This window comes from Neohortaea acidophila (assembly GCF_010093505.1).
Source record: "Neohortaea acidophila strain CBS 113389 unplaced genomic scaffold BDY17scaffold_2, whole genome shotgun sequence".
NCBI classification, from domain to species: Eukaryota; Fungi; Ascomycota; class Dothideomycetes; order Mycosphaerellales; family Teratosphaeriaceae; genus Neohortaea; species Neohortaea acidophila.
In genome coordinates, this window is record NW_022985511.1 from 10,982 (window position 1) to 30,492 (window position 19,511).

General features: G+C 58.0%; 9 protein-coding genes across 9 annotated transcripts; 4 read left to right on the forward strand and 5 right to left on the reverse strand.

The window, feature by feature from the left end:
* Positions 1–746: 746 nt before the first annotated feature.
* On the forward strand, positions 747–1,945 carry BDY17DRAFT_66770 (uncharacterized protein). Its single transcript, XM_033738588.1, has 3 exons — positions 747–1,100; positions 1,160–1,573; positions 1,632–1,945. Exons 1-3 carry the CDS (start codon positions 1,022–1,024, stop codon positions 1,694–1,696), a joined length of 558 nt encoding a protein of 185 aa, XP_033592468.1. The 5' UTR covers positions 747–1,021; the 3' UTR covers positions 1,697–1,945.
* BDY17DRAFT_320741 (DUF1446 domain-containing protein) lies at positions 1,712–3,722 on the reverse strand (the record flags this gene model as incomplete). The annotated part of the gene is made up of 3 exons (XM_033736503.1): positions 1,712–2,732; positions 2,787–3,630; positions 3,683–3,722. 3 exons carry the CDS (start codon positions 3,720–3,722, stop codon positions 1,712–1,714), a joined length of 1,905 nt encoding a protein of 634 aa, XP_033592469.1.
* A 100-nt stretch (positions 3,723–3,822) lies between these two features.
* On the reverse strand, positions 3,823–4,973 carry BDY17DRAFT_66806 (uncharacterized protein). Its single transcript, XM_033738590.1, has 3 exons — positions 4,794–4,973; positions 4,366–4,737; positions 3,823–4,307 (listed from the first exon to the last, which is right to left on the reverse strand). Exons 1-3 carry the CDS (start codon positions 4,875–4,877, stop codon positions 4,050–4,052), a joined length of 714 nt encoding a protein of 237 aa, XP_033592470.1. The 5' UTR covers positions 4,878–4,973; the 3' UTR covers positions 3,823–4,049.
* A 90-nt stretch (positions 4,974–5,063) lies between these two features.
* On the reverse strand, positions 5,064–8,376 carry BDY17DRAFT_290504 (FACT complex protein). Its single transcript, XM_033732520.1, has one exon. It carries the CDS (start codon positions 8,259–8,261, stop codon positions 5,196–5,198), a length of 3,066 nt encoding a protein of 1,021 aa, XP_033592471.1. The 5' UTR covers positions 8,262–8,376; the 3' UTR covers positions 5,064–5,195.
* Positions 8,377–8,622: 246 nt separating this feature from the next.
* Positions 8,623–9,327, forward strand: BDY17DRAFT_246642 (ribosomal protein L10-domain-containing protein; the record flags this gene model as incomplete). Its single annotated transcript, XM_033730743.1, has 1 exon — positions 8,623–9,327. The coding sequence occupies one exon, from the start codon at positions 8,623–8,625 to the stop codon at positions 9,325–9,327; it is 705 nt and encodes a 234-aa protein (XP_033592472.1).
* A 143-nt stretch (positions 9,328–9,470) lies between these two features.
* BDY17DRAFT_307507 (ribosomal protein L32e) lies at positions 9,471–10,036 on the reverse strand (the record flags this gene model as incomplete). The annotated part of the gene is made up of 3 exons (XM_033735123.1): positions 9,471–9,579; positions 9,636–9,757; positions 9,872–10,036. 3 exons carry the CDS (start codon positions 10,034–10,036, stop codon positions 9,471–9,473), a joined length of 396 nt encoding a protein of 131 aa, XP_033592473.1.
* A 960-nt stretch (positions 10,037–10,996) lies between these two features.
* BDY17DRAFT_241138 (SMAD/FHA domain-containing protein) lies at positions 10,997–11,614 on the forward strand (the record flags this gene model as incomplete). The annotated part of the gene is made up of 1 exon (XM_033730372.1): positions 10,997–11,614. A coding segment is annotated over one exon (618 nt), but the record flags the coding sequence as incomplete, so codon positions are not given.
* A 1,336-nt stretch (positions 11,615–12,950) lies between these two features.
* BDY17DRAFT_314933 (Metalloenzyme, LuxS/M16 peptidase-like protein) lies at positions 12,951–14,999 on the forward strand (the record flags this gene model as incomplete). Its single annotated transcript, XM_033735864.1, has 2 exons — positions 12,951–13,157; positions 13,398–14,999. The coding sequence occupies 2 exons, from the start codon at positions 12,951–12,953 to the stop codon at positions 14,997–14,999; spliced, it is 1,809 nt and encodes a 602-aa protein (XP_033592475.1).
* Positions 15,000–16,001: 1,002 nt separating this feature from the next.
* On the reverse strand, positions 16,002–18,971 carry BDY17DRAFT_246610 (uncharacterized protein; the record flags this gene model as incomplete). The annotated part of the gene is made up of 1 exon (XM_033730737.1): positions 16,002–18,971. The coding sequence occupies one exon, from the start codon at positions 18,969–18,971 to the stop codon at positions 16,002–16,004; it is 2,970 nt and encodes a 989-aa protein (XP_033592476.1).
* Positions 18,972–19,511: the final 540 nt, after the last annotated feature.

Sequence of the window (19,511 nt, forward strand, 5' to 3'; positions counted from 1 at the left end):
TTGTTCTCGATTCTCGCGGGTTCTTGAGAAGGTCGATGGGCCGGCGGTGACACGTGAGAAAACGGGGGCGAACTGCCCTCGAGTCTCACGAACGGCTTCGATTTTCGATGGGATGTCGGGCACAGGCGAAGAAACGACGGCGAGTTGTCCTCGATTGTTGCAGGTTTCTTCAATTTGCGATGGGGTGGTGTTGGCAGCGGGGCTAAAGACGACGGCGAACTATCTTCGAGTCCCACGGATGCTTTCCGTTTTCGATGGGACGGCGGCGACGGGTGAAGAAACGGAGGCGAATCGTCTTCGATTCCCGCGGATCCATTCGATCTTTGCGCGGATGGGGGTGTCAAGGGCGACAAGGGCGGCGAATTGGCCTCATCTCTTGGGGTTTCTGGCGAGTATAGCGGTGGTAAAGGACTGGATGGTACGTCGATGAGGACGAATGGAGACCCAGGTCGGATGTGACGACGATCCATGCCGACGAAAAGAGTGAATGTGATGTGATGTGACGGACCAGCTAGATGAACGTGGCCTCGAATATCATTGCCAAAGCCTTCCCACTGTAGGATGAAGATGCTGAGACCAGAGGGAGCCCGATGGGAAGACGGCGGGCCTGCAGCAGGATGAAATGTGATGTGATGAGGTCGGGCTGATACAGATGGTGAGGGATGGATGAAGAGACGATGAGGAAGGTGCAGAGGAAGGAAGAGGAAGGTGCAGGCCGCGGGGGAAGGACATTGAGAATGAAACGTCAGGGGTTCCGTCCCCCACCTGATGATATCCACACCACAAGATTGGCCGTGCGGTCAATTTCCTTAGTTCACGGCGAAGAGTGGGTTTGTAGCTTCCATTCCGTCGCGTCTCTCTGGACGGACATCGCGGCGTGGGTCTCGCGTGATGAGTTAAGTTATCCGGCGAACTTTCGGGGGGAAGAGCGGAGAAGGTTGCCGGATGGCGACATGATCAACACCACTTCGTCTTGACTTGCTGGGGTAGAAGACACACGACCGTGAAGCTCACCGCAGAGATGTCGTGCTCGCCCACCGTCTGGACGGTGCTTCTTTCCCTACAACTCACCGCCGTGTTGGGGACAACGGCGAGCTTCGGTCCGTCGTCACCTCATCCAAGCCATCCATACTGATCCCCCCTAGTTAACACCCTCCAGGTGCGGGACTCTTCCAGTCCCTCGTGGTGATGCCCTCGCTCGCTCCACACTCCCTGCCAAACAGCAAAGCCGGGACGAGCGCTCTCCTCGCCGCCAAACACACCAAGACTCTGCTGCACAACAGCGAGCGCTTCTTTCCCCCGCTCAACATCGTCGCCGAGCTCGGCAACCTCGTCGCGCTCATCCTGGCCTTTGTCTACCGAGATCAATGCTCCACGGCCAGGGCTCGCATGCCGTACTTGATCGCGGCCTTTTGTTTCTACATCAGCATCACAGTATACGTCTTTCAAGTCATGTTGCCGATCAATCGACGATTCGTGGCGTTGTTGGTCAAGTTGGAGAAGGACGTGGAGGATGAGAAGGCGGCGAAGGACTTCGAGAGGGTGCTGGTGAAATGGCGCATGTCCAATTTCGGTGTGTTTTTAACATCATCACCGAGCGACTCGCGATCACGATGCTAACGATGCTATAGGCCGCGTGGCCCTCAAGGCATGTGCTGCGGGCTGGGGAATCACTGCCCTTCTCAACAGCATTTAGTCTGTCTACCACGCTTCACAACTTTCCCCTCGCCAGGAACCGGGTGGGGATATCCACCTCCCTTTGCCGGAGGAACTCGGCCACATTCTTACCCAGGAAATCAATGCTGCTCGTGCTCGTCACGCCCCGGTCCAACAAGTTGCGGAACAGGAAATGCACGCCCTTCAGGTTCGGCAGCTCGCAGCGCTCAATGAATGGCGTGGGTTTCGGCGCCGGCGGATTCCAGTACTCCCGGGCGAGCAAGGCTTTGATGCTGTCGATGGACAGCAGGTTGCGCAGCCATGCGTACTCGTCTTCGTGCCGCACCCAGAGGCCGCAATTGGCGTCGGAGCCCTTGTCGCCCGAGCGTCCGTATGCGATCGTGCCCAGTGGAAGTCGTTGTGTCGGGCCGAAAGACGCGAGGTCCACCTTGGCTTCGGTGGTGGCTTGTGAGGGTGGCCGCTCGGGGAACGTCTTCGTGTTCGGAGGGGGAGCAATGGGCGTGGTCTTGCCGTTGAAATGCACGGCGTGTTTCACCTCACTCTGCGGCAGGAGAGTGACGTAGTATTCGTAAAAAGGCTTCGGGAGCCCTTGTCTGATGTCCAAATTATACGTCCCGCCCGGGTAGCACTGCATGATGCTGTCCGTGACTGGTCGCAAGAACTTCTTCGGCGCCACATCTTGCTGCCGCTTCGCCTGGACAAAGATGCGGAAGCACACCGTCGCCGCGTCCTGCGAGTCGGCATTCACGCCCGGTGTGCCAATGGTCTGGAACCTGAGCAGCGTGAACTTGTCGGAGAAAGGGGCGAGGACGGCTCGGAGTTGCTGCTCCAGCATGCGCGCCTTTGCGGGCACATCGAGGCCAGTCGCGAACCACATGTTTTCGGCTTGGTAGCCACCCAAAGCCGTGATGCCGACTTTGGTGGTCGGCGGGGGCGGAAGGGCTCGAACGCCGCGGAGGGCTACACGGTCCGCGCCGATCTGTTCGAACCAGATGTCGCTGAGGACGGCGGTCACGTCGCTGTTGTAGTACCACACGCCTTGCACTTCATAAAGTCTGGCCGTGTGAGCTTCCATCAGACGCAGACGAAGGGTCAGAAGAGGCACTTACAGTTGCGAGGAACACGTGTGCACCGTTACCACGCCCGGCGTATTCTTCTGCTTCGTGATCACAACACTCCCATCCTTGCTGATCTCTCCAATGGGGAAGCCCAGCTCGGTCCAGCCCCAACTCGACTGTTCGAGCGCCTGGAAGCCAGAATAATTGCCACCGGTGATGTACGTACTGCACTCGAGCAGGTGGCCCGCGATCAAGGCGTTCGCAATGGGTTCCAGCATATCTCGACTCCAGCTGTGCCACCAAGCCGCCGCACCGATGAATGGACTGGCATCGCTCACTCGACCACAGACGACAATCTGCGCGCCTTGCCGGAAAGCCTCTGCGATGCCCATGCCACCAAGATACGCCTGAGCGCCTATGGCTTCGAAACCAGAAGTCTTCCAGTCGGCGAGGCTGAGACCCGTGTGGAGACTCTTGAACCCGCCGGTGCCGTTGTCGAGATCCTTTCGAAACGCACTCAGGACATCATCGCCTTCGATCCACGCCACCGGGATATCAAGTCCCTTATCCTTGACCATGGCGACCACGGCTTCGTAGCATTTCTTTGTATTGCTGGCCCCGGCGTTGGCGGCGATGCGGATTCCGTACTTGCTCACGTCCTCGAGTGCGGGCTGGAGGGCTTCCAGGAACGTCCGTTCGAAGGCCGGGCCGACGGGATCCATCAGATGATGCGCCTGTTGCGTGCCTTCGGGGTCCGTGGCCTTCCTCATGGCGGCCGGCGCCATGGTGCCTTCGCTCATGTAGTCGCAACATATCACGTCGATGGGCTCTGTGGGGTAATTATGAGCGAAGGCGGCCATGGCGAAGCGACGGTCGGATACGGAGCCCGAGGCGCCTGCTTCCGTTAGTATTGAGGATGGTAATGGAGAACGAGGCTTGTCACTGACCCGCGATGCGGATGGGGCGATTGGACGGTTTGATCAACATTGCGGCGGTTGTTTATGAACAGAATACAACACAAGTGGTTGACGGAATTGAAGATGATGAACTGATCATCACATTGCAAGACAAGACATCAATTCCTTTGCCGTTGACTTGCATGGGGAAGTTGATTGCCGGGGATGGAGGTCAGCGTGGTGGGGAAGCCGAGGTCGGAGCTGCCATTGGACGACGCGCTGTTCATTATGGTGGGGAAGGATCGATGGAGCATTTGATGAGATGTTTCGACCAGGACTCATTTGACCAAGTGTTTTATTCCCAAGAATCCCGCCCGATGCAAACCATGCACCCTCGCCGTCTCCCGAGCAATCAGCATCACGGCGATTGTCCGGACAGGTAGAGGAATTCGTCCCACTGCCCGACCCGATCATACTCCTTCACCCACTCCGAATCCGTGCCCTTCAACCCATCGTAGAAGGCGAGCAAGACTTGCTTCTGCACCTTCCACGGCAGGTGGCTCAGCGGCTGCACCATCTTCAGCGCCGCGGCCATGACCGCTTCGTACGTCGTTTCCGGAGCCTCGAAGATGGGCATGATGCCGCCTTGGTGCTGGTGTGCCTTCACCCACTTGATCTGGAACATCGTCATCAGCACGAGAAGCACACGTGTCTGCGGGGACGTCGAAACCTACCAGGTTCTTGAAGCTGGCTTTGCCAGCCATGCGGAACCCAAACGGCTTCGTCTCCAAGTCGAGGAATTCGCTGGCTTGCTTGACAAAGGGCGTGAATGCGGCGCCTTTCGCATTGCGAACGAAGAAGCTGAACTTGTTCGACTTGTAGTACATTGCCCGGGCCTGCTCGCGGATCTCCTTGTTCACTTGCAGAAGAGCGGGCTCGCCGGGCCCGTCGGCAGTGATCTCGATCGTCTTGGGCTGCACCAGGGCCTCCTCGTAAATCATGTTGCGTAGCTCTCCGGGCAGATCGAGGAAGCCAGTCTTCTTCCTCTTTTCCTTCGTCTTCTTCTTATGCTTGTTCTTCTTTGACTTCTTTGTGACTTTGGTGAGCTGTACATGGTCAGCAGCGATCGTAGACTTGCCACGGCAGTATACTCTTCACTCACCTCGCCCTTGTCCGACATATCCTCCCCACTAGAACGCTCTTCGGACTCCGCACGCCGTCGGGGTTCCTTCTTGGTGGCACCCATAATGTCGCTCGTTTGTACAATCCAAGTCAGAACAATACCAAAAAGATGGGAGGGAACATGGACGAACACAACAGGCCCGGGAGACGCGTTTTATACGCGTGCGGTGACGCAAGTGCTTTAAGTGGGTTCGGAGACCCTTAGCCTTGTTAGCCTTGCTAGCCTTGCTCCACGAGTGCACGTCCAAAACAACACGTCGCGAGAGTCTCGCGTGAAATCCATATTTTTTTAAGATATCATATGCTACTAACCGTTGCAGCAATCACCGCAAGCCCGCAGACCAATCGATGCCCCTGTCGTCGACGGTAGGAAAAGAGGGATCTACTTCTTGCCCTTCTTGACCTTCTTCTCGTCGGCTTCCTCCGCACGCTCTTTCTTCGACTTCAACTTCGTCTCCATCTCATCCCAGTCCTCTCCTTCGTCCTCCTCACTCACTTCCTCCTCGCTGGCCTCGGCCGAAGCGTCATCATCGAATTCCGACTCGTCCTCGCTGCTCTCGCCACTAGCGAGCTCGGCATCGGACACTTCAAACGCACTCTCCTCCTCTTCCTCCTCCTCGTCTTCCGAATCGGATTGCGTGTTGAGGAAGTCCCAGCCGCCTTCTGCGAAGAAGAGGTGCGGATCGTAGATGATGGTCTTCATGATCGTCGGCCAGTTGAGGTTGAGCGGGCCTTCGGTGAAGGGAATGTCCACGCTGTCGAGCCAGTCTTTCACGCTGTCCAGTGACTCCACCGGAATGGTGTTGATGTGGGTGGGTTGGCGGGTGAAGTCGTTGTACACCACCGCCATGTCGAAGTTCTTCAGCCCGAACTGCACTCGCTCGAGATGCACCACTTCGATCTCGGTGAGCGTGATGACCAGGAACGGCGGCTCCACGAGCTGCACCAGGCAGTCCGTCGTGGGGATGATCGTCACGGAGCTGCGAGCCGGCACACCGTTGAAGCCCAAGTCACGGAACGGCATGTCCACAGACAGCCCGTCGCCCTTTCCAGCGTCCGCAATCTTCTCGCTGAAGTTGCGGAACTCCTTGTCGAGCTGTGCCCGTCTTCGCTTCTCCTCCTGTTCCGCTTCGAACTCCTCTTCGTCACCGTAGCGATGCTTCCGCTTGCGGTTGCCCGTATCATCGAATTGCATGTCGGTGGCCTCGCGATAGAACTGCACATCCTTCGTCTTCTTCTTCCCGATGATGATGGGGTCTTTCAGATGCACGTGGATGATAACGATCAACTCGCCCACACAGGGCTGGAAGAACAGGTGCTTGACGTTGCTGAACAGCAAATCGACCTTCTGACCGCCGCCGAGATGGTGATAACGGAGACCGTTCTGGTGAATCTCCACCGCACCGCTGATGCGCTTGCTCTCCATCGCCGGACGCATGAAGACGTTTTCCAGGCGGATGGGACGGCGATTGCGAATCTCGATCAGCTTGTCCTGCTCCACCACGTCCTCCATGTCCTTCTTCTCCTGCTCCTTGCGCACGGCTGCTTTCTTCATCTCGGTGATGGAGTCCTTGATGCCTTCCATGCGGTCCACATCTCTGCTACGGAACGTCAGGGAGCGGATGAACTGGGCCGCTGGATCTTCGAACGGTTGATCGTCTTTGCGTCCCACGCCTTGGCCGGGAGAGAGGAAGTTGATGCGGAGGTAGCAGAAATCCCCCTCGGTACTCGTCGTCGCGTTTTTGAGGGTGTTGATGTGGAAGGGCACTGGACGGCCCATGATCGGCACGAGGATAGAGTTGGTCTTTGGGTCGGCCACCACCATCAAGTCCCGAGTTCGTGAGGGAAATTGGTTGTGTTGTTTGTACGACTCGAACCGCTTGAACTTCTTCACCTCCGTCCCGTTCAAGTTGCCGTGCCCTTCACGATACTTGTCCAGTCCATCCCGATGTTTCTTGGCCCTCAGCTGCCTCTGATGATCGCGACGGGCGTTCTCCTTTTCCTCATTCACGGTGGCCTGGCCTTGTCCACGAGTGCGGGTCTTGAGCTCGTTCGACGATGCTATCGCCGTGCGGTTGTCCCTCTTCGCTTTCGGCTTCTCTTTCTTCTCCTCCTCCTCGTCATCGTTGAAGAAGAACAACGTGGTCTCCGTGTCCGTTGCCGCGTGCTTGGTGAAGACGTATGCATCGTTGCCGGAGGTGATGCGCACCGTGTCCGTCAGCAGGAGGGCATACGTGCCGTCACGCTTCTTGTCGGTCGCCTCTTTGTTCTCCAGGTCGGAGAAGCCGGTGGTGACGGTGAACGTCATGCCATCCCGGAGCGTCCGCGTATCCTTGGCGTTGAGAACGAGGCTGCTGTCGCGCAATTCTATTCCGATGCCAGCACCGACATTCTTCACAAAATTCTTCTCCAGCTCGGGCTTCTTTGCCTTTACCAGGTTGAGGGCTTTGGCGTAGACATCCTTGGCCACGACGCCATCGCGCATCTCCTTGATGACGGTCTCGTGCACGTTCAGAAGCAGCTTGTACATGTTCTCTTGCGCTTTCGTGGGATCGACAAGGTACGTCCGTGCCACCGCGGCGGCGTAGTTCTGGTATCGCATACCCAGCGAAGAGACGATGACGCCCGCGTGCAGGTTGTTCTCATCCGGCTCGGCGCCCATCTTCAAATCGAAGTTGCCGCCGCTCATCACGATCGGCCGAAAGCTCCAATCCAGCTGAAGAGCGTCGAAGTTCGCCGGCAGTTTCATGGCGCGGAAGAACTTGTCGTCGTCCAGCTTGCCCTCGACTCGGTCCGAGAGGGCTTTGTGGGTGATCTTCTTGCCGTCGTCGAGGATGTTCGACATGGCATCGATGAAGTAGTCCTGCATCACGTTGGCCGAAGCACGTGACGCGTTGCTGATGGCTCGCAGTTCGTTCTCGTCCTTGACCGCCATGGCTTGCGAGAGTGCGGGGCCGATGTCGACTTCCTCCACATCCTTGCTGATGTCCCCAAATGCAGTCTTCCATTCCTGCACGAACGGGCCGGTGGAAGCATCTTTGGTGAGCACGCCGACCTTCTTCCCAGCGTTTTTGATGATATCCAGGCAGCGCTCAAACTGCTTGGCATTCTCCTCGGCGTCCTTGCCACGCACGATGATTTCGATGGGGATCTTGCCGTCCTTGAGCACGTCGAGGTACGCCGCCTTCTTCTTGGTGGTGACGATGTACATGGCCTCGAGGGTGAAGAGGAAGAGGGTAGCGGGGAACTCGTAGCCCAGCAGCCAGAACTGGGTGGCGTTGGTTTTGTGGAAGGATTGTGCCTCGTCACTCTTGCCCATTACCACCACGATGCTGCCGACGTCGCCAAAGACATTGTTGCCACTGCGCTTGTCCGCCTTCCACTGCGTGATGAGCGAGGACAGGCGGGTGTGGAAGCTGGCCTTGTCGATGCTCACTTCGTCACCCATCGTGGCGATGGAATGCGATGACGCCGCTGTGATGTGAGATGGGGCTTGTCGCGGCGACGAGGAGGGGTGTGACGGTGATGAGAGGGGGGCGGTGGTAAGAGAGTGAGCGTGGGTGTGGGCAAGATTCAAGAGGTGTAGGCGGAAGCGCGTCAAAAGTTCGCGACGAGCACCCACTTACGCTCGGACCATCTGGCCAGTGTTGCAGCCTGAGGCATCACTCGGACTTAGCGGCGGCAGAAGATCGTGGGACAGAAATTATTTCGAACTCTCCGGCGAATTGCAAGAACCACTCCTTCTCACGACCTCTGCATCTTTCAGAACACTATCCCGGCTCTTTAAGACTTCTAATCACACCGCAATCATGCCCAAGTCCAAGCGGGCCCGCATCGTCCACACCTCATCGGTGCAAAAGAAACCCAGCAAAGAGAAGTCCGCCTCGCTCTACGCCGCCGTGAGGGCCGCGGCCGACACCTACCCACACATCATCGTCTTCCGCGTGGAGAACATGCGCAACACCTACCTCAAGGACGTCCGGCAACACTTCAGCGACAGCAGAATGTTCTTCGGCAAGACAAAGGTCATGGCGAAGGCGCTGGGAACGACGGCGGAGGACGAGCACATGCCGGGGTTGGCGGGACTATCGACACATCTGAATGGCAGCGTGGGTTTGTTGTGCACGAGTCGGGACCCCGAGGAGGTGGCGGATTACTTTCGCGAGTACATTGAGGTGGATTTTGCGAGGGCAGGCAATCCGGCCACCAGGACATTCGTGGTGCCTGCCGGTGTGGTGCACAGCACTGGTGGTGAGCAACCGGTGGAAGACGATGTGCCTCTGCCACACTCACTGGAAGCTACGGTCAGGAAGTGGGGGATGCCGACGAGACTGGACAAGGGCAAGGTGGTGCTGAACGAGGAGCACGTGGTGTGTGAGGAGGGCAAACTGATGAACTCCAACCAGACGGCGCTGCTGAAACTGTTTGGGATTGTCATGGCGGAGTTCCGGGTGCAAGTGTTGGCGTATTGGAGTGCTTCGAGTCAGGAAGTTACGCTGGTGGATGAGAGCTGATGATGTGCTTCGGCGACTACGCCAGCAATTTGCAACGAGGTACTTTAGCGTGGCGTTATAGGACATCCACAATCAAGGAGCATGGCAAAAGAGTTTGAATGCATTGTCTCCTCGTCCAGAATCCCACGCTCATGCACATCCACCTATGACTCCGTCGAGATCTTGGCCTTGCCGTTCGTCACCTTCACCCCCAATTGCTTCGCGCGCGCCACAATTTGTATCCGCTTCCTCGACGAGACGGCGTGTGCGATCCTAAATTCGCAGGTCAGCATGGCGATGATGTGGGTTGAGGTGTCGAGGGTACTCACTCCGCGGCGTAGGTCTTGTTGTGCATGAGGAGGAGGTCGAGGTCGTTGGTGTTGTTGACGAGGAAGGCCTTGTGGCCGGAGGGCATCATGTGACGGGTCTTCTTGTTGCTTCCGAAACCAATCTGTGGGGCGAGCTGTCAGTGTGCTGGTTCCCATGCCATCTCGTCGGACTCGGTGGTGTCGCAGAAGCCAATCGGCCATCCCACCGGTCCACGATCTCGTTCTCTTCCACGCACCTTTGGCATGACCGCCTGGCCCTTGAACCGTCTCCTCACACGGTTGTCAATACCCTTGGGCTTCCTCCAGCTCGGGGCGACGCATTTGAACCGATCAGACTGATGGCGGTTGAATTTTGCGGTTCGCTTCTTCACGATCGGGACGTGCTTCTTTGCCGCAACCATCTTCGCGACGCAAGTTAGTGGGAGATGCACGACACGGCGTGAGGAGATGTGATTCCGATGGAATTACCTTGAATGCTGGGTGCTGCGGCTGTGTGGGATGGGTGTTCTTGGTGTTCGGTCGCGAAGTTGTGAAGTTCGTCGGGTGGAGGCCATTTTCGTGTGCGCCAAGAGTTCTGGTGAAAACGGGCTTCGGTGCGGGCCCGGCGGGCCTTCCCGTGATGCCTCAGGTATCCACTCGACATCCATCCTCCCCTCCGCGCCTCCCCACAATTCCGTGGGTTGAATCTCCGCCGTGACTGCATTCACCCATCGCAACATCTCCTCCGTCCTGCTTTTTCGCATCCACACGCGTGCACTTACGTTGGCGGTTCTTCAACCACCGCCGTATCCCCATCAATGCTTGGAAGCACCGGCCTGGCCACGGCCACCACTCACAGCACCACCACCAGCGCCCCGCCCCCGTCACCAAGTCGGACGAGCCGATTGAGGGGCCTGAGCTATCTGAGGAACTACTACTCAAGGGACTCCGCGAGAGGCGACACGTCGGACCCCGAGTCAAGAGCGTCCGAGCAGGCTTCACAACGACAGCAGGCTGGAGCATCGACGGAGGGATCGCAGGACAGCGGGGAGGAACCTCGGCCGAGGGCGTTGATGAAGTCAAGAAGCGGAACAAACCCTCTGCCCACGTCGGCGAGCACGAACACAACGAACACAAGCGCAGACATGAAGCGATTACGAGCGGCAAGTGCGCGATCAGGCCCGACGGCCAGTGCCGATGTAGGCCCCCCGCCCACGCAATCGCAGTCTTCAACAACAGAGAGCACGCCCGGTGATGCCGGCCCGACGAACGAAGCAACACCAAGCAAAGACGCGGCGCTGCCCATGATCCGCTTCATCCCCCACTCCGAGTCCCGCTCTTCCCGTCCCTCTCTCCACTTCACCGCCGTCGCCCGAACACTGAAGCAACCGCACAGCGTGGTGCGAGTCGGCCGGTACAGTGAGCGGGACATCAACATCGTCTCTCCCGATTCCCCCATCCTACCCGTCGGCTTCAAGAGCAAAGTCGTGAGCAGAAGACATTGCGAGTTCTGGTGCAGCAATGGGCAGTGGTACGTCAAGGACGTCAAATCCAGTTCCGGCACCTTCCTGAATCACGTCCGGCTCTCCTCGCCAGGGCAAGAATCTCGCCCATTTCCTGTTAACGATGGCGACGTTGTCCAACTCGGCATCGATTTCAAGGGCGGCGAGGAGGTCATCTTTAGGTGCGTGAAGATACGCATCGAATGCAATCGCGGCTGGCAGAAGAGCCTGAACAATTTCAATACCTCCGCACACAAGCGCATCCTGAACAACAACCAAGCTGGCGGTTCAGAGGCTACAGCGACCGGTTCCTCCGAGTGCTCCATCTGTTTAAACCCGGTAGCCCCGTGCCAAGCATTATTCGTCGCGCCCTGCTCACATGTTTGGCATTACAAGTGCATTCGCAACTTGATCGAAGGCCGCAACTCACCGAATTTCATGTGCCCGAACTGCCGATTTGTGGCGGATCTTGACGCGGACGTCGAACCGCCAGAAGAATGGGAAGAGTCGGTTGCAGATGAGATGGACGAAGCGGGCGGAGCGGAGGGGGATGCGGGACCCGAGGAAATGGAGATGGACGCTCCGAATGACGATGAGTGGGATGAAGCTCGACAAAACGACATGACGGAAGACAGAGAGGAAGGAGGCGCGAGAGAACGAATACCGGATGAGGAATTGTCCGAACTCATGTCCACGACGACACTGCACGCACAGAATCAATCGACGGAGAGAACAACGACCGACGCGACCACGCAACCCATGGACATCAACGCGAACCGGTCATCGTCGGCGGAGCTTCTCGGGCCTCGATCCGCCACGCCTACGTCCAACGCACAATTCGCCTTGGCAGCTGGGGTGATGAATATGCCAGCACCGTCTGGCGATGGCCCGCCAACTCCGCGGAACCACGCGGGGCCATTTGTATTCGATGGGAATGATAGGGAGTCAAGAGAGAGCGGGGGCGTCTAATGGAATGGAGCGGCACATTTTGCAAGCATGATCTTTTGTACGCGGCTCACGATATCGGTGCTCATCTAGCGCTATGAATGGAATCTCGGAGTGTCGGATTGCACATGATTCGTGTCATTCGTTTCTGTGTCGGATAGAATCGAGTGCGAGGTCCCTGGCGGCCACCTTCACGGCGGGATCACTCGCACGCGGCAGCACGGAGTTGTCTTTCATGCGGAGGGGCATTGACTCTGGTAAGCTGCATATGCGGTCAGCGCTCGTTGCATCGGTCTTCGTCACGGACTACCACGCACCTGATTGGAGCCCATGGTGTAGCCCCCAAGTTCAACAACGGCGGGTCTTCAGGGTTCGTGTTTCACGTCGTTACCGCAGCGTAGGGCGGCGGAGGAACATACGCGACCTGAGGCCGTCGCACGTTCCCGACGTATACATGTTTGTCGTCGATGCCTCGAACGTACCGCACGAAGCGAATGCAGAGGGACGTGACTTTGCGTCTCCGCGAGGTGCGGGAACTGGCATCGCTGGAGGCCCGCGATCTATCGGAAGATGGTGGGGTCGAGGGATCGGCGTTCATGGTGTAGCAGTGAAGGGGTGGGAAGAGAAGGTGGAAGTCACACCAAGAGGGGATCAACGTGTTGGCATTGCTTAGCAGTTGCTCACGGAGGGCAGAGGGTCGGACGGGGTTATATGTGCTTGTTGGAATAGGATAAGCTCTCGGGAATGTGAGGGCGAAATGATGTAAATCATGGAATGGATGGGCGGGTCATCATACGCAATCGCCCGCAACCCCCGGGTCAACCTGGGTGGCGCAGACCCCTCTTTCTGAGGCAGCATATTCCACCCACTCGTTGTGCTGGCACCGTTCATGCCACTCATTCGCCCCGACTGGCCTCCACACACCACCCTCCCACCCCTCGCTCGCCCTGCTTCAGCTGGTCGGCAGAGCCTGGAAGTTCCAAAGTTGGGAGTTGCCGGCGACCGAAACAATCATGATCCGCGAGCGGCCCCTCCCGTGGCTAGCGCGAAACCCTGCTCCCGGCTCACCTTCCGGACCCACTCGTCGGATTCCAAGGTAAAGAAAGTCAAACTCGATGCGATCGTGTGCTCCTCCAACGCATCCTGCTTCCCCCCCTCCTCCTCCTCCCACCCGCTACCGTCTCAGTCTCACTCCGCATCGACGATGCGCAGAAGTCTGATCCTCCCCCGACACCTCTCGCGCCTCGCTTCATCCCCCCGATCGCGCGCGGCACCACTCTCCCTCCGGTCTTATGCCACCACCTCCCCCACCCCCCTCGAACGCGAACCCACCGAGACCGATGAAATAACCACGCTGCCAAATGGCATCCGCGTGGCCACCGAGTCCTTGCCGGGCCACTTCTCCGGCATCGGCGTGTACATCGACGCCGGCTCGCGGTACGAGAACGAGGCGCTGCGAGGCGTCAGCCACATCATCGACCGCCTGGCCTTCAAGTCGACGTCCAAGCGCACGGCGGACCAGATGCTGGAGTCCATCGAGACGCTGGGCGGCAACATCCAGTGCGCGTCGTCGAGGGAAAGTCTGATGTACCAGTCGGCCACCTTCAACTCCGCCGTTCCGCAAACCCTCGCGCTCCTCGCCGAAACCATTCGTGAGCCCTTGGTGACCGACGAAGAGGTGGCGAGGCAATTGGAGACTGCGGACTACGAGATTGGCGAGATTTGGGGGAAGCCGGAACTCATTCTGCCCGAGCTGGTGCACATGGCTGCATACAAGGACAATACGCTCGGAAATCCCCTGCTCTGTCCGCGCGAGCGGTTGGAGAGCATCGATCGACGGACCATCGAGGCATACCGCAAGGCCTTCTTCAAGCCCGAGCGCACCGTGGTGGCGTTCGCCGGCGTGCCTCACGCCGAAGCCGTCCGACTGACGGAGCAGTATTTTGGAGACATGAAGGCTATAGCCACCTCGGGCCCACAGCCTGCAGTGGAAGCACAAGACCTCTCGGCACAGCAACAAATCACCCCTCCTTACCCGACATCACAGATGGCCTCGCAAAAGGACTCGAGATTAATGTCCAAGATTCCCTTTCTCAAGAACCTCTCCACCTCCGCTCCGCGCTCCGCAACCGTGTCTCCTCTCGACCCATCCCAAATTATTCCGCACCCTCTCGAACAACCAATCGACTACGACATCCCATCACATTACACCGGTGGCTTCCTCACCCTCCCCCCGCTCCCTATCCCGCCAAGTCCCATGATCCCGCGACTCTCGCACATCCACCTCGCCTTCGAATCCCTTCCGATCTCCCACCCCGACATCTACGCCATCGCCACCCTCCAAACCCTCCTCGGCGGCGGCGGCAGTTTCTCCGCCGGTGGACCCGGCAAGGGCATGTACAGCCGGCTCTACACCAACGTCCTGAACCAGCACGGCTGGGTGGAGAACTGCGTCGCCTTCAACCACGCCTACACGGACTCCGGCGTGTTCGGCATCAGCGCGGCGTGCGGCACGCAATTCGTCCCGCGCATGCTGGACGTCATGGCGCGCGAACTGTCCCTACTCTCCACGGAAACGGGCCTGGGCCGCCTCAGCGAAATCGAAGTCAAGCGGGCCAAGAACCAGCTGCGCTCGTCGCTGCTCATGAACCTCGAATCCCGCATGGTCGAACTCGAGGATCTGGGCCGGCAGGTGCAGGTGTACGGCCGCCGGATCCCCGTCAAGGAGATGGTGCGCAACATCGAGGCGGTGACGATGCAGGATCTGCGGCGGGTGGCCAAGACGGTGTTTGGTGGCGAGGTGCGGAATGTGGGGCAGGGCTCGGGGGCGCCGACGGTGGTGTTGCAGCAGGGTGAGGAGGAGGGGGTGACGTTGAAGGAGATTGCGTGGACGGATGTACAGGAGAGGATTGCGAAGTGGGGGTTGGGAAGGCGGTGAGCAGACCCGAGCTGTAAGGATGCGGCTTTGTGACTTCTGCTCCCTCCGTCGAGGAGTTGCGGAAGAAGCATGTACGAATATGGAGACGTCTCCTCCTGGCGGAAGCGGCGAAGCCGTGGAAGCCTCAATCACCCGCTTGAAGGACTTCGCCGTGGAGGAGGGTGGCCGCAAGCAGCGCGCTCATTCCAACTCCCGCGGGTAACACCTCCAGCATGAGTGAGAATCTCGATTACCTCAACTCCGTAGTGCACAGCGTGCATGTGTTAATATTATAGAACATTGTACAAACATCGACGGAACGCAAAAAGCACCAACCGAGCACCAACCGAGCACGCATCTGGCCTAATCCAATACATATCGCTCACCCACCTGAGTCCGTCGACAATGATCAGAACATCAAACCTTGGAAACAAAAAAACTAGATTCCAAAGCCGTCGCCTGGGACAAAAGAGTTCGGCCGCCAGCGCGCTCGCCCTGTCCGGGCAGATCCATGCGTCTGGGCCTACGTCTCTCTGGATTGAAGTCTTCGTCTCGCGCTGCTTGCGCCTTGAAACTCGGCTCGCGTCAATGCGCGGCTCGAAACAGTGGCAAGTCCTGCCACACGCGTCCGTGGGCGGCTTGGAAGAAGTCTGCGCGGTCTGTTCGTCGCGGCTTGGAAGAAACTCGAATCGGTGTCGGGCGGTGAGTCCGCGACCCGTTCGGAAACAGAGGAGGAAAGTGAGGGGCTCAGTGGCTCCGGCTCATAACCTGTTCGTGCACGCAGATAGCCGCCTGGGCTTCTGGACGCGCGACTTCCGATTGATTTCAATTATATTGCCGGGGGTTATTGCCGGCGTCTGCCCGGGCTTCGAGTTTCGACCCATTGCGAGGCCGTGTTCGCGTCTTCCAACAGAGTCACAAAGGGAACAAGTTGCGGACTTTGATATATACTGCTTTGAGGATACTGACGTTTTACGTGGACTCGATGGTATCGTCCAGCGTTACCGTCTACCTGAGACTACCTTACTTCAATGCATCGACAGGCAGCAAATGCTCCCCCATCGCGGCATTGTCTGGTGCATCAGACAACAATCGACCTAACTCGTCCACGTAGATTTGCATCTGCGGAGGCATATGATCATAGCCGGCCATTGCACGAAGGTACTGTTCTTCTGCGTCTTCACGCCTCCCCTGCGCCATCAGAAGCAGTCCTAGATTCGTGACAGCCCGTAAGGCCGCCGTGTGGTCTGCACCAAGCGCCTTCTCATACCCGCTTAGTGCTCGCTGATACAGCTCCTCGGCCTCTGTCAGCCTGCCTTGATACTTGTACAGGATGGCGAGGTTGTGCACGGTGTTGAGCGTCGTGAGGTGATCTGCCCCGAGTGCTTTCTCCTGGCCCTGGAGCGCTCGCACATACATCTCCTCGGCCTCCGCCACCCGGCCCTCATTAGCGTATACTATGGCTAGGTTGTTGACGATCAGCAATGTCGACGTGTGATCCGCCCCCAGCGCCTTCTCTCTCCCTCTGAGCGCTCGCACATACATCTCGGCCTTGTCGAATTCGCCATGGTCGTTGTACAGCATGCCAAGGTTGTTCACGGTGTCGAGCGTGGACGGCGCCTCTGCTCCGAGCGTCTCCTCGCAGCCTTTCAGTGCCCGTAGGTACAGCGTTTCGGCGTCGGCGAGCTTGCCGAGCATAACGTACAGCCCGGCGAGATTGTGCAGGGTGTCGAGCGTCGTCAAGGGATCTGCGACCGGCGCGTTTTCGTAGCCCTTGAGTGCGCGCCTATACATCGCCTCTGCCTCTTCCAGCTTCCCTTGGTTCTTATACATGACGCCGAGATTGTTCACGGCACCGAGCGTCGACGCGTGGTCTGGTCCGTGTGCCTGCTCGTACGCCTTGAGTTCTCGTGTGAACAGCTTCTCCACGCTCGTAAGCTTGCCGAGCCTGGTGTATAACAGTCCAAGTGTGTTCCAGGCCCAGGCCGATTCCAGCCCGCTGTCAGCAACGTCCAGATAGTCCAGACACCTATTGGCGTGATTGAGCAGTCGGCGATGGACCAGAGACCATTGAGGAGCATGCAAGTCGGGCACATGGGATGCTATACAGTCCAAAGCAGCGCGAGCTAGGGCTCCGTCTTTTTGCGAGTTCAGCACGGCTGTCATCCACGAGTGAACACAGGCGTGAACGCTGTAGCCAGTGGATTCGACCCCGTACTGATTCTGCGCATCGGCTTCCACCAGTCCATGATCGCACAGGACTTGCATACACGCGTGGAAAGCCAGTTCATCCTCAACCAATTCAGCCATCCACTGAGGATTGTCATTGTCAGTGTGATTCAGCAATTCGAACCAGACATCTTGATTGTCAAAATAAGCCCACCAGCGTAATAGGTTCGCCGCCGTGCTATCCTGCCGCTCGATCTGATCGAAAGAGATCTGCCAAGTGGAATAGAGCGTGCGGTCCTCGTACGTAAGCAGTCCGGGACTCATTTTCTGGAGGCGTGCCCATGACCGATCGAAGAAGTCGAGATATTGGGCGCATGTCATTGTAGATTGGTTGAGGTATGCTCCTGCCGTGGCCAGCGCGAGCGGTAGACCGTCCAGCTTAAGGACGAGCCGGACTGCGTCGTCATCTTTTGCCAGCTCCCTTCGACCCGACGCGTCCTCCAAGATCTCCAGACCATCTTGCAATGTCTCGAGCTTTTTGATCCTCAAACAGTGTCCGAGCTTCACTTCAGATGACCGGGTGGTCACAATAACGGCGCCTTGATAGGCCTCGGGCAGATAATGACGAAGTTCGAGCGCGTTCGGGTCGGTATTTCCTGGAACTTTTGGGTTGTCGTAGTTATCGCATATCAGGAGCCAGCGAGCGTTCATTGGCGTGCTGAGCCAAGCTTTCACCGCATCGACAACTCCATCCAGGTCTTGTTGTAAGTCCAAGCCGGCCAGAGGCGTGGCACCAGGATGCTCGCGGAGGATCTGCTTTGCCATTTTCCCAAAACTGGATTTGATCGAGTCTATGCTCTTCGCGTTCAGCCAGAGGATCGCGGAGTAGTCGTCTTTGTGTCGCTTGGCATATGCCATTGCCAGCTGCGTCTTCCCAATGCCCCCGAGGCCATGAAGCACCACCGTCCTACGGCTGCCATCACTGCTGAGATGAGTGCGTATCTCTAGCAGTTCGCTGTTTCGTGCAACAAAGCGTTGCGTCTCGATTGCTGCTTCGGCGAGACTGAAGACTAGCGAGAAGTCCGTGTACTGTTTGCCTTTCTGCGCCTCGTTGAGTGCGGTTTCTAACCGCTCCGCCGCCTTTACTTTTCCTTCGCCATACAGCACCGGCATCGAGATGTCAAGCAGGCCCAGCAGTGAATACACCAAGTCCTCAGGCTTTAGAGTCTCTCGACCTTCTTGCCATTGTCGACGCTCATGCACGGTGAAGTCTGTCAGTGCCTTTCCCTGGAGAGCGGCAATCGGAATCCTTGTGATCTCATTGATCTGATCTATCAGAAAGGCCTTAGTACCAATAGTCTGTCCTTCCTTGGAGAAGAACTCGAGCGTCGACGGAGCAATCAGCTCTTGAAGCGTCCAGCCTCGCCGGAACCATTTGCTGGCTCGGAGATGCCGCTCCCAGTTGTCAAGAGTGACGTCGGAGAGACAAACGTAACACCTCTGGGCATTGGCATACCATCGAAACATGGAGATGAGCGCCTCGGACAGCTCGGTGTGGTTGGTCTTGTCGATGCAGTACGTGTCCACCCAGAAGTATTGCAGGCCATCGCGCCTGGTCTGTTGGACGCAGAATCGTATCTTTGCTGAGCCGGAGCCTGGCTTGCTCGTGCCAATGCCTGTCAGGACGTCGTTGTAGGTGACCTCTTCCTCCGCGGGCCCCCATCGATGCGACAGAATGGCGTACGGGTAACTTGCTAGTTCAGACTCCAAGAGATCTTTGGTGAAGCTGATAGCACCAGCGTCGTCATACGTGAGAAGGCGCATCGGTACCAACTCTGGCCCGGCTCAGCCCTTGATGCGGGAGGGACATCAAGGGCCGTTGGATGATTGCCGCTTTCCTCGGTGATGCTCACCGTCGCTACCCTCGCACCGTGCAGGCTTCGCTTCTCAGCCTGGGAAGCTGACAAGCCAATCAGATGCGATCATTGGAATGATCAAGGATGAATAAGGCGGCAACCCACGTGAATTGAAGAGCAGAAACATGGGTGTGCTTGCCCGGATCGCCCCCAGCCTCCCCACACGCCTGCCCGAGCTGAAGGCAGGAGTTCAGGGTCGGGCGAAGATCGGCACTCAAGGATCGCCGGTCAGCAGCTTACGAACCTCACATCAGCGTGCAGCCGTCTTTGCGCTCGCTCGGGCAACTCTAAACTCAATGGCAAGTGCGCAGAAGCGAGAATCTGGGGATATCATTCGCCGTCGGATCACCCATTTCGGATCGACCATGCGCAACGTGACGTGAGCATGGCGACTTGAGCTGGCAGCGTGCGATCAGCGTGGTGATGTATCAGCATGGGGTGCTGACGG